This window comes from Drosophila montana, unplaced genomic scaffold, assembly GCF_035044405.1.
Source record: "Drosophila montana isolate Dmon_TW-CO22-7 unplaced genomic scaffold, ASM3504440v1 contig_3735_1, whole genome shotgun sequence".
Classification (NCBI taxonomy): Eukaryota; Metazoa; Arthropoda; class Insecta; order Diptera; family Drosophilidae; genus Drosophila; species Drosophila montana.
The window spans coordinates 204,793-218,777 of record NW_026998622.1 but is presented as its reverse complement, the minus strand read 5'-3'; the positions used below and the strand labels follow the sequence as shown (position 1 = coordinate 218,777).

Below are 13,985 nucleotides of genomic sequence, written 5' to 3'. Positions count from 1 at the left end.
ATTGGTGGCCTAAAGGTCGATTCGTGCTCGTCTGCAGCTGAAGATCAAGAGATCTTCGGCCTTGGGCTCTCGACTGCGACCCCCACGAGTAACTCAAAATCAACTAGCTTAAGCACTGCAACTTTGTGTAATTTCTGCTGTTCACACCGTGCTACCAGCATCCAATCCGAATTACTTCAGGATGCCTAGCCTCGTTCTACCGTCGATGCAAAATCAACAACATTTCCATGTTGAGTGGAAACTAGGTTCCCTTGTTAGCTTTTTAAGTTTATTATTTGTCTGCTAGCTGGCTAGCATGATGTCCTTTTAAGCTGGCATATGTAATACCGATGTGTAGACGCTAATATGTTGTCTTGGAGTGTCCTTAAGCAGATTGTCCGCTTTATCGAGTTCTGTTCGTACCACAGGTTTGGTAATTGGCGTGAACGAACTACAAGGTTATCGTAGGTTATTCGACTACATGCACATGCAAAACCAAACAAGGGAATGGCACAGGGCCACTTGCTTTACCGAGATCGGACTATACCTAAGTGGTATACGTGTTTTCGTAGGGCTGATTCTTCTAAGCTCAATGATTTAATTCTGCAAATCAATGGGTTCCAACTGATTGATTACCCAGCAAGGTCTGATATGCGTCCCTGGTTTTCAGGGTAACTAATCTGATTAAAAAATCGGAAACCAAGATATCGGGAAATCACTTTGATCTCGCCCACTATGCAGTTCACATATTAAACGTATTCGCTATAAGGACTACTACTACGATGGCTATCGCCCTCAATTTTTACATAATCCTATGCAATTTTTTAACTTTAACGCAGTATGTTAGTGCTGACACGATAAAGGAAGCCGCCTTCAGCAAGCTAGCCGATGATGCTCTGCGTTGCTACGTAGTTTTGAAGTGTTTAAAAGTGAATTGAGCGAAGGAGCTTTGTACTTACGAACGATACTCAGTACTTTAGCTTATTTCATGCTATTTATGAACGATTTATTACCTACGATTGCTAAACACAGATTGAAAATACTTTTTTTTTCGGCATAGCCCACCTTGTTCAATAACTTCTTTACTACAATAACCCCGCTTTTACTTTTATTTCTGCAAAGTGTATACTAGAGAGAACTTATTGTCTCAGCCAATGGCACCTATGTTTGTATGTGTGAATCATGCATACATGAGTACATCTTAATAAGTATATATGTGTTATTATTCACTGCAGTGGCTTTTGCTGCCGACGAAATTAATTTTGTTAGTTTTCTTGCGCCATATGGATATAATATGTGATTGTGTATGGGTTTATGAATAATTAATAACGTAATCGAGCACAACTACTTTTTGATTAGTGAATAGAAACAGTTTTTGCATAATTGAATACTCACCACTTATTGAGTCTTTGGTAAATAAAAATGTTCCCAATAGAAAGACAAGTGACCCAACAGTAAAAACAACCGTCATAATGACCGTAAAAGCGTCAAATCCTGCTATTTTAAGTTGGTTCGGTGTAACCGGTTCATCTGGAGCTTGGGGGCATGACAAATCACAATCAGAGCAGGAGCACGCAGGCAGTTCACTCTATAAAGGGATATAAAAGTTTCATTTTATAATAAAAATAAAAAAACCAAAAGGTAAGAATATCTTCGACACTCCGAAAATTTAATGATATGTTGGAAAATATTTTTAATAACAGTATATATTATATGCAGCATAGGATTTTTCATATATATGAGGATCATAGTGGAACTAATAAATCCCGAGTTTAGTCAAGTTATCTTAATAAAATTTTAAGCTGGTTAAGCATAGCTTCTTACCAAAAAACCAATGCAATGCTGAAAATCATAAAAGGCCGGGAGAGCTGTTACGAATGGATTTACTCTCTCCCGCGGATTATTCATATCCTGGAAAGATTACGAAGCGCGCCATTTTTAAATCGATTTTGGATCACAAAAGTGAGTATTGGCAGACAGACACGGCCGTGCAGAGGACTTTTGCATCGCAATGTCTTTTTGAATTAGAACAGTGTAGAGCAGTTCTGGCAACTTCAAACGAAGCATCTCAGGCTCAACCAGAGGAAAGTTTCGTTGGGGAACTCTAGGTAATTTTGATTTATCGCTGAATACGACTAATAAGTTGAGGCACATGACATCCTGTCATTGAAGTGTTTGTACTGAACTTTTCCACAATTGTGCAACCGATGAGAACATTCAAGCCGAGGAGTGTGTGCTTCAAATCGAAGCAAGAAAAGCGTTTTGCCGAAACAGACCACACAAAGGAGAATGGGGCATAGCAAGCCCCTCCGCATTCTTCTCATTGATGAGGAGAATAACTCAATCCTGATAAAAGCGTGCTTGGCTATAGTCTGCACGCTCCGCAACTCCGTTGCCACTTAGAGGGCTACCACTTTGACAACATAACAAGCCACCTCGTTTTTAAGTGGCCCATCTCGATAGACAACCAATCAAGGTATATCGGTCAATGTAGGTTGGCAATTCAGCAGAACCCTTTTGACATCCACCACTGATGAGGCAGCTATTGACTGTGGCCATTGTGGCTGACGAACGCTGACAAACCAAGGAAAAAAAAGTTACCTGGAAGCTCTGCCTCACCAGCAAACACCATTAGCGAGAGTTGAAAGGAAGCCACCATCCCATTGCACTTGGGGATAAGGAAAACCCCGACATGAGTGACAATGCGATATGATTGGCCGCGACGTAGACTGGTACGTGAAATATTTAAAATGCCAGAAGCTCAAGGTGAGCTAAATCAAGATGGCATATATACACGCGTCATTTGAAAATGCTTTCTGAGTCGGCTTGGTGTACTTCAGAAGCTTGCATGCAACAACGGCACTCAGTTGAACTGTCGCTCTTTAAGGACATTTTGCAATTTCGAATTCGGTCCCATATACCGTTACACGACGAGGTCACGCCGGGATAAGGCAAAACAACCGTGGACCCCTAGAAAAAGGTGTTGCGATTAAAATAAATATTCCAAGTAGTCCGGAGAATTACAAATGAATGCAAAAAAAAAGGGAAGCACGGCAGAGACAAAGCAAGAATGCAACCATCGGAAATGACATTGGCGGCCCACCATATGAGCATTGGTACTACTTCGAAAACGCCATTTGTCCAATGTTGTCGGGGACGGAAAAGCTACGACTTAAGGTGAACTTGATATTGGGTCAGATCGGGGACGACCACCCCCTGGCAGACCATTACGCAGTACCACCGGGTATGGCTGTCCGATGACCGCAGCAGGCGCCACGATCGGGGGGCTCCAGATTGCATTCGATGGAACTATCTACTCACCATCCAAGCTACAGCTTGTGGTTATAAAAAGGTACTAGTCCCCGATACAAGTAGTAGTCTACTCAGATATTAGCTATGTGGAAATCGGTGTGAACGACGAGATAGCGAGCAAAGGTCCATGGCATCTACCTTCGACGATGGAATTGGAGCTCCATATCGGGCAGGAGTAGTGAGGAGCAGCTTGGAGCGTTGTTAATACACCCAAAACGCTGCTGGTCTGCACGGCTTGTTGATGAACTATGGGTCCCTCCTAGACGTAAGGCTGTTGACACCACTAGACTCTAACTTGTTTCGATTAGCCACCACTCTAGTCAGGTTACTGCCCTGCTACGGAGCCAAAAGTAAGGAGGAGACACAAATTTAGTGTCCCAGCTCTTATAAGCTCCCAGACATAAGGATAAAACAAGATTTCTAAATCTAATTCTAGGCGGTTGGGCGCCAATTATGCAGGTTGCGTCTACGATGAATTCAGCAATCGATAGGCATCCTGGTCAATCCATTGTTGTTGGTGTCCCGGTGGCGGGCTCTAATCTAGTCGAATTTGTTGTTTGCCCTTCGTGGTTTTTATTGGGATCCTCGTGTGCGGTTACCGTCATACTTCAGCAGACTTCTGATGATAAACCTTCCTTCCTTAACTAATCGTAGAACCATGCTGGGTGTAATATTTATCCATAAATTAATTACTGGTGAAATTTACTTTTCTGTGTTGACTAGCCAATTAAATTTCGTTATCCGTACTAGACTAACACGTAATTTTACACCCTTATGGCTTCAATTTTGCGCAACTAACTATGCCTTGCATGAACCGTTAATGGTTCTCTGTGATGATTATAATAAGCATTACAGACTATTCTGCTAGGAGTCTTCTCTTCCCCGAATAAAGTCTTCTATTCTAAACTATTTAGCTGGTAGACAGTCATATTTTTATTTGTAATTGTATTTGTGCATATACTCGTAGTTTGTATTCGTTTTTTATTTTTTTACTTTGCAACTCGTGTCGTACGTTACACGACTGCGGCCCTCGGTCGGTTGGACGGGAGGTGGGATGCAGTACATTGCATCGGGATTCGCGTTAAAAAAAAAATAAAATTTCGACTTTACATGTGTTGAATGCTGGCCTTGCTCAGCAATAAAACGAATGACTTAACTGCAAGTACTGCAGCACGCTTATTGATAGTTCGAGTCGATACTCTATCTAAGCTATCAAAACAGAATTAGAAGCCACCAGCGAGCTGAGGCATAAGCTACCAAAAAGACATAAGCTACAAAGAAGCATAAGCTAGAAAACTACAGCCCACTTAGCGATAATGCTGCTCTTTCGACATATGCAAGGGATCAGGTTTGCGCTGCTGACTGTTGTAGCTTAGGCACTGAATTAGACTATTTGTTGTGTCTGCGCGGTTCCATCGAGAGCTACTTATACCACTCTGAGTGCGAGGGTTGCTTGTGCGCTTAATTATACCCCCGTTAGACATGAGCTCCCGGATCGTAGCTAAGTTATCAACGACTTTCTGGATCTCCCTCGTTGCTCATCTTCTTCTCAGGGCCAACTTGCACTCACACCTACACCGGCTGTAAACCAGACTTTGGGCGCTCCCGGTTATTACGTGATCTGTGATTTCTTGTATGACTCGCAGACTATGTTCGTTCATTAGTCGTTGTAGTGGCACACTCAGCACTGGATCGTGTCCAACGTTGTTAATCAAGGACGAGGCCGCTGCTCCTGGCATTTTGATTAAGGCCAATTTGAGGTTCATATACTTAGTACCGTTTGCGATGGCTAGGCGCTAGAATGTTATGAGATGCGTGTCTTGTTCTGATATCTCTGTGCTGAATCGTGCGGGGTGATCGTTGATAATCATCATTGTGCATCAAATTGCTGGCCTGAGTGTGACACAGGGCATGCCGCATGAATGCCTCTGGAGTATGTGTTGTACAGAACGTTGCGTAGCCGGTGGTCGGGCTGTCTGTAACAGCTATACTTTCATCGGCGCATTCCACTACAGTGTCGACTTTTAACTGCAGCATGTTGTTATTGTGAGCCAAGGGAAATATTGTAACTTTCTTGTAAATAGACTTGACTTGGGGCTAATCAATTAATATGGGGACTATGTTATTGGATTGAAGGACTTTTATATTGGATACTTCCATTAGGCTTACTATGGGCACTTCTGTTGGATGTTCAATTAGAATGGACTCCAAACCATTGCATTCTAGGATAGTGGGGTTTATGATGTTAGGTTTGGCCAGAGTGATTAACAACATTAGGTTCTGAATTTCAGTGATTAGCATTCTATTTCTAGTCAGCCACATCTAGTATAAGTGAGACGTATCCGTTTTCTCGTCTAAGAGTTTTATAAGAACAGACTTTCCTGAGTCTTTCTGGGATAAAAGTGTTCCTCAAGAATAATAGGAGATTGGGCAACAATGTAGGGAACACTTTTTCCCTACATTGGGATAGGCTATATCTTTCTAGCTGGGCTTGCTGAGCATTAAATATTTTATTCCTGATTTTTCCCTTAAACTCCTCACTTGACACGTAAACTTCTTATATCGGTTTTTTTCCTTTACCTCAGTTAATCGTGCGGTTATACCGAACAGTCGCCTGCATGATGAGCTCAATAGTGTCCTCAAATTGTTCCTCACATTTGAGGCACCTCGCGATCCCTAATAGTGTGTTGCGGAAACGTTCCAACTGCCCATTTCCAGCGAGTCGAGTGGTTTGTTCTGGGGTTCTTGGGGAAATAATTTACATGCTGATTACTTGTGACTTTAATATCTTTTATTGTCCGAGATACCATTGATTGAGTGATAGCAAACTTAGAAAACTTATCAATACATGTACGAAACTGCTTTTTGTCAGTAGAAAAACATCGATGTGGAGCATCTCAGTAGACCGAGCTCTTGTTTCTCGCGATGCCTGTCATATTTAGCTCTTATACAGAATTTGGAAAATAGTAATCGCAAAGAATTTCTTCCTCTAGAATTGTTTGGTTTCTGAAGCAATCAAACGGCCTCTCTGTGCCCTTAACCGTGTAGGTCAGTGATAGCTCACTGTGTATGGTAGCTACATCGGATTCTATTTCATTTTGTAGCGCATTTATATTTTGGGGTGAAAGCTCATTCGCCACATGTTTATCTTTACCTGGTTTGTTAACAATTTTGCCGTTATGGCATTAGGCTTCTATCCGAAACTGCATAAGTCAAAGGCTGGTGACCTGTATAGATATTTATATCCCGGTTTCCGTACAGGTATTGCTGTAACTTTCCTAGTGCCCGCACTATAGCTAGTAATTCCTTTTCATTTGTCGCGTAATGGGTTTCTCTCAGATTTCTAGAAATCATGGTAATTGGTTTGCCTTCTTGTGGGAGGATGGCTCCAATACCATATGTAGAAGCGTCCGTCGTTAAGTCAAACGGCTTTTTAAAATCGGTGTACGATAATATGACATCTTCTGATGCTAAAATACGTTTTAGCCTCTCGAATGCCTCGTTTTCTGTCTCACGGAAGCTAATCGGGATCTTTCTTGACATATGCTTACTTACAGAACCGTTTTCACCTTTAAGTAGGATCGTAAGGGTCCTTGCGATTGCTGCAAAGTCCTTAATAAAACATCTGTAGTAGCTACCTGAACCCAAGAATGAACTGAGAGCGAACAGATTTTTGGGAACAGTATATTCCTGGAAAGCCCAAACTTTCTTAGGGTCCGTTAATGCTCCCCATTTTGTGACAATGAAAGGAAAATATTCTACACTTTCCTTAAAAACTTGAGTTTTCTCTCTGGAAACCTTCATGTTTGCTCACGCAGAACATCATCGATTGCTCTCTGGAAGATGCTACTGGCATTCTTTAATCCAAATGGCAATCGGCAAAACTTTTACTTGTGAAACTTTACCTAGCTTTAACTAGGTTAGATCATGTTAGGCATTGGATTCTTGTCTGCTATAGTCTTCTCGTTTAGCTTCCTTAAGTCTATGATAAGTCTTTTGATCCTAACCGTAATCGTTGTCATCATCTAAGGCGGCTACTGCTGCCGAAACCGCCTCTTGGTAATTTTGTACATCCTGGTCCTCAGCCTGTTGGTTGATATTGTTCAACCTTTGGCGCCTCTGACCAGTTATACGCTTAGAATTATTTGGTCTTCGTCGCTATTTTGAGGTTTCCAATTGGTAGGGTGCCTACACTTAGATACTGATGGATCAACGTCCATAGGTTCCTTTGGTTGCCTCTGATGTTCCCTACCGTTCGATTTCTGGTTACCTTCACCCTGTTGTGGCCTGCCCTGGCCCTATCCCCTGATGAAGTGAATATTATTTTGTAACCTCGTTTGTTTCTACTCTTTTTTCCCTGCCTGTCGTTTTTGCCATTCTGTTGCCTATTACCCTCAGAAGCATGACTTCTCTCCTCCATAGCTTTGCCGTATGAGTTTGCGAACTGCCAGGACACGTACTCACCAAAACGAAAAATACAAAATAGAATATAAATGCACTGCGTGGCCATGTGGCTAAATAATAATTGTAAGATAATTTCTGCCAGCCCGGAGTTAAGACTAAACAGTAATGCACGGTGTCTTTGTTTAATCAAGAGTAAATCTAACAAAAAATATATATTCTGAGTAAAGCCAAGTGAAACGACTCGCGGAAGCATAATGTATAGAGTCATAGCTGGCAAGCCGACTCAGTGTCTGCGATAACGCTGCCCTTGCGACACTTGCGAGTGCTACTTAAAATAAAACACGAAGAAAATATTCCTCAAACAATTATAGATTGGCAGAACAAGTACAAGGAGTATAAAACTGATTTTGTTTACAAATGAAACAATAATTATATTACAATGTTTTACCATTGACCCTATTGTAGAATTAGTTATGAAAATGGAAACAATGTTAAGGAGAAAGAACGCCTATCTTCGGCATGTCGAAGATTTAATACCCTTGCAGACCCAACCTTTTCAAATTGCTCATAGTGCTTTGCCCGTATCTAAGAACCACAGGGAATATAGTTAATGCCGAGTATGGTTAAGACATCTTGATAAACAAACAAGTTTTCCAAAAAACTAAATTTTCGACCTACAGTTCCTATGACAGCTATATGATATAGTGGTCCGATCCAGCTGGTTCCGACATATGTACAGCGTGCAACAGAAAGAGGCACTTCTGCAAAATTTCGATAGCTTTAAAAACGAGAGATAACTGACAAAAATGATTTATTAGCTCAAATAAACTTTTTAAGAGCAAAAATGAAATCTATAACGCCCTATAGTAGAATTAAACGAGGACTTCTGGACGATGAAAACAGACTGAACGTGTTACACCACCTTTATATAATAGATCAGAATAATCACAATATTATACAAAATATGAATCAACAAATTGTCATAAATTCTTATTTAATCGAACCAATCCACCTTTTAGAAGACACAATTATGCATGACAGACTAAATATAAATGTTATATTATATTAAATATAAACACCACTAAGAAATTGCTATATAATAACCAGATGCACAAACTACAAAATTAAAAAAGAAATTGCTATATAATAACCAGATGCACAAATTAAAAAATATCAAAAACATAATAAATTATTTTCAGAAATATACAGTCTCAGCAAAGAACAACATTTTTTTACCAGAAATTTGCTCAACTTACAATTAAAATTCCCAAAATCTACATGATCACAGATGTCAAATAACTTTCTATATGTATTATTTAACTACAAAAGTAACTACAAAATTACTTATTCCTATACCTTATAATAACTACATCCAAATAGACTAGGAAAATATACTGATTGTAGAAATAAATAACAAAGCAGAAGAATACGACCAATCGAATTTTTCAGGAACTAATATTACCCAAAAGTTAAACTATTGTTAATAACTGTACATTTATATTTAACAACAGAACAAGTATTGAATCAATTGATGATGAGACAATAATTGTAAAAACCCACGGGATGAAAAACTTTATCAAAACTCTGTCAAGAGACATATTGTATTTAAAGGAAACCGCTTGAAACAATTTGGAAATTGAGAAAAAAAACCTTTTACTGCGACATTTTCAAACTAAAGCCCAAAGATAAAAAATTATTATAAACTTTAATAACTGGAAAATAAAGAATTTATTGAAAATGATCAAGAAAATATTCACTTTATGGGGTCGGAAATGCTTCCTTCTGCCAATTATATTTCCACAAATAAGTTATTCCCCGTTTATCCAATTTCAATCGGTTTAGGATATAAAAAGTCAAAAGTGGAAGCATTGATTAAACTTTAAGCCTATAAAAGAAGTATGGTAACATCTTTAGGCTTGGAAATGAACCCCTTCACTGTTCGAGGTTTTAACGTTATCGTAACTCCATCTGACATTCGTAGGAATAAGAAATTTAACAAAATTCAGTGTTTAGTTATAATACTAACGACGAGTTGGTGACTCTCATTAACCAACCCAATCTATTAGTCCCATATGACAAGCGAGTATAAAAAATTTATGTTCCTACGAGTTCGAAAGTATACATGAAACTTACATTTACTGCTTCATTGCACGGTATCGTTTTAGGATTCAATGGGGTATATTTATTCGTAGTCGAGTTTGTAGGATGTTGAATATATGTTATTTGAAATGGAACATATACATTATTGACATCTCCCATATAGGTAAACCACTTTGTAGGACTGCATCGTGATGCTCCATAGGTCCCGCACATTAGATCCAATGCTAATTGACCGGTTTGTGGAACAGACACCTGAAAGTAAAAATATTCGCCAATTTACAAATATAACGTTTTGAAATTAAGTAATTTTATTAATTTTATCTTATGAAAATAATTATTTTTTTTTTTGTTAAAAAAATATAAGGGATTTTAATAAATTTAAAAAAAATAACACCCTTCCAGGGGTTTTTTTTATTCCCCTTCTTGGAAAGTCTCAGTTTGACAGCTTTTGTGCAGCTGCAGCATATAGTGGGAGCTTGGCAATCCCCAAACGAATCTGCTTGTTGAACAACTGTTTCCTAAAAGCATTACTTGGCTAATCAGTTCACCCAGACTCGTATGGTTCTTGTATGATAACTGCTTTACCAACCGGAAACCAGTTTTTCCCCTTTTGCACAGCTGATCGTATGTGCCGCCGAATAGAGCAACAGGTGTTATGATCAGGCCATAATCCGGTTTGAAAGCTTTCTTAGTTTTTCGTTTCTTTGGGAGGTAGTAAAAGTTGAAAATAGAATTAAAGCGTGGGCAAATTAAATTAATATACTTTTATATTGAAAATAATTTTTGCTTCAGACATCATAGACCACGATTGGAAATGTGATTTTTTAGATGTTTTTTCTGGTATGCTAATAGAATCGAAACGTTCATAGCACCTGGACCCAATAATCTAATCGGGGTTGCGCGTGTCCGTCTCTAAATAATGTCGGTGAATCTTCTCACTCTACTTTATTTTATATTCTTTCCATTAATTTTTATACATTGGTAGCTAATTACCTTAGAGTTAATTTGGCTTCAATTTTTCAACACTTCTGTTAATTGATTTATACATACCTACCTATTAATTGGAATCATGCTCAAACCAAACAACGCATTGATAAATGAATTATTTTAGCTTATCTGATATGATATCGTAATTCCTTGACTTGATCTTCGTCCATTGCTAAGCTTTTTAATCTATCTCTTGAATCTTCTGTCTTTCCATCTCTTTGGAAATAGTCGTATATCATTCCTCTCCACAAAATAGGTAGAAAGTTTGATATAACAAATTACAGGAGCATTGCAAAACTCTCCGCTATCCCTAAATTTATTGAAACAAGTAAGTGGTTCTAGTCGGGAGCTCCCGACTAAGGGATACCCTGAACCCTCTTATTCCAACACCAAATACAGCTCGCGCTATGCGCTCGTTTGCTTTAGTAGTAATAAAAATAAATTTAACAAAAAAAAAACTGTTCCCTTGGCAGGGTTCGAACTCGCAACTAACCGCACCACTCGTCGCCGCCTCTACCCAAGAGCCACACCAATTGTTATATACTATTGTATTAAATACTTAAATAAAGAAAGTACCCATGTTAACCACTTTGCAAATTGCACTAATGGTTTAGGAACTTGAAATAGGGACAAGCGTTGACATCCCTTTTTTTTTGCTTGTCATGGTAAGCTAGAGAGAAAGAGAGTCTATGAGCACATTAGTTCTGCTCTCACTTAGGCGAAATTGAATAGTTCGAATATTGATGATCGGTCGGAACACAATAATTGAACACGTATTAGGAGCTTGCTTTTGTGTGAATTATTAAAATTTAATTTTTTTTAACGCACTTAAGTAATGTTTTTATGGAAAGTGTGGAAGGAAACCCCAACTAGTCCCACGAGCTATTGACCGAGCATTGGTAAGAAGTGCGCACCCCTAATCCCTATGCACCTGATAGACAAAAAAAATTAACCGAAAGAAACCATTACACTTATGGCCCCCAACACGTGGGACCCTAGCAAACAAGTTAACTCGGGATTTATTAGTGTCATTATGATCCTCATATATTTGCAAAATCTTATTAAAATTCCTTAAGATCCTCATATATTTGCATAATCTTATCAACATCGGACCATTATATCATATAACTGTTATAGGAAAGATCGCTGGAATAGCAGGATCTTCTAAAGCAAAAAATATGTTTTCAAAGAAATTTCAACAATTCAGCATTTTCGAGCTCCACATATCCGCAAAAGGGAAAAGTCTACAAGATTATTTAATATTGGGCGTGCCGAAGATATCCTTACTTTCTCGGATTAATTTAATTTTATGACTGCTAAAGCAAATGAGCTTTAGTGCGAGCTGCGGCCAATATATCCTTCTGCATATTGGGAACAATGCGTTGATTTCGGATGTCACCTTTACATATTGAACATCTTAATTTTCAAAAGAAGTGGGAGTTGAACATGAACATATTTGTATAAATTTCTCTCAATGCATACATGCTTGTGGTTTAATTGAGTTCGTAGTGAATGTTAAGCAGACTTCTATCGATATTAATAGACTGTGTTCTTGTTGTCATTCACATCTATGAATGTTGTAGTCTCCTTAAGACATTTTCGTATACTTTACAGTAAAATAATAATAAAATGCTCATATATTTATGTTTGCAAACGAAGTGAAACTTATTCTTTTGTACACCCGTGCATTAGACTCGTCTACAAGATGCTTTAAACTTTAACCAACCTTGGTAAAGTTTAATGTAGTTTTATAATCTATAAACTGATAGTAAAGTTAAAGTTCTCTTTGATTCTATAATCTGCTTCATTCTCCATATCTCATCCACCGCTAATGAGGCCAAAGGTGAAATTGGATTTAATAAACGTTGATCTAAATTGAGGCCTCCCCGAACAGTTGCAGTTTGGTCTCTTCAAGAACTTTTCTCCCTGCATCCCTAAAGGTGCAGGTGATTACATGACGCATGCCCTGGTTAGCCTGCCCAAGACAGGCTTCTTAGCATTACAGATGACGCAGTAAGTGGTGGCGAAGTTTGCATCTGTCCCGATGTTGCACTGCGATATCTAATTATCGACTAAACCTAATAGGCTGGAACGCCAATAGCCTCATTGGCAAGTCTCTGCAGGCCTTACAGCCTTCTTTTAGGGAACGATGCTCAATGTGCCAACCAAACGGGTGATCATCTTTTCTTTGTTCTTTATGTTTCTTCTATACCTACCAGGAATCAATGCCTCCTATTTCTACCATAAGACACTTCATGACTTATGCCTACAATACAATATCCTATACCATGCGTTCTAGCTCTTTATTAACTTTATTCTATTCTTTTTGCAATTAATACATTATTTTAATTTAATACATTTTCTGTATTAACGCCTTTTTTTTTTAGCTACATAGTCTAATAACGTCACTGACAAAATTATCTGTGTGTAGAGGAAACGGACGCCCAAATAAAATTCTCCTCCTAACATGTCGGCAATGTTATAAAAAATGTTTGTATTCTGCTTAAGATTGTAATTAATAATGTTCAACAAGGTTGACACTCATTTTGTTGACCATTCATTATATAAATGAACTAGCGGGTATAACCCGGCCTTGCCCGTGGCACGTGTGTTATAAAATCAAAAAAGCTTTAAAAATGATCGGACGGGAATCAAACAACTTTTATGCAAATCGGAAAACTCTTAAAATTCACCAAAAAATCTTAAAAATGCATTTTCCACCGAAGGAGTTTAGATTTTGCGATAAATGTGAAACACGTCTCTAATGATTTTTCTTATAGATCTTTGGAAATAAATTTGAACACAAAACGTCATCCACCAAATCTTCGACCTCCATTGCCACCAAGGAGGGATGGATTTTTCAAAAAGTGTGAAACACCCCTCAAATGAATTTGAATATAGATCTTTGAAAATTAGTTTGGGGCCGATCGGATGGTAAACAAAAAACTTTCATACAACCTTTTTCCGCCAATTTACCACTGCTGCGGGTGGAATTTTCCAAATCGCTGAAATACGTACTTATTAAGTTCTTATGAAGAGCTTTAAAAATAAGTTTGAAGCAAATCGGACACAACTTAAAACGCCGCCCAACAAATCTTTAAATCGCATTCCCCCCGAAGAAGTTTGAATTCTGCGAAAAGTGAGAAACACGTCTCAAATGATTTTTCATATAGATCACTGGAAATGAATTTGAGCGCGAGACG

The 13,985-nt window shown here is 38.5% G+C and overlaps 1 protein-coding gene across 1 annotated transcript in view; it reads right to left on the bottom strand.

The window, feature by feature from the left end:
- Npc1a (Niemann-Pick type C-1a) overlaps nucleotides 1–13,985 on the bottom strand; it is a 40,505-nt gene that overhangs the window by 15,154 nt on the left and 11,366 nt on the right. The window contains exons 6-7 of the mRNA XM_064695339.1: nucleotides 9,829–10,047; nucleotides 1,375–1,567 (exon numbers count right to left, since the gene is read on the bottom strand). Of these exons, the coding sequence (XP_064551409.1) occupies nucleotides 1,375–1,567; nucleotides 9,829–10,047 (412 nt within the window). The remainder of the gene's footprint in view (nucleotides 1–1,374; nucleotides 1,568–9,828; nucleotides 10,048–13,985) is intronic.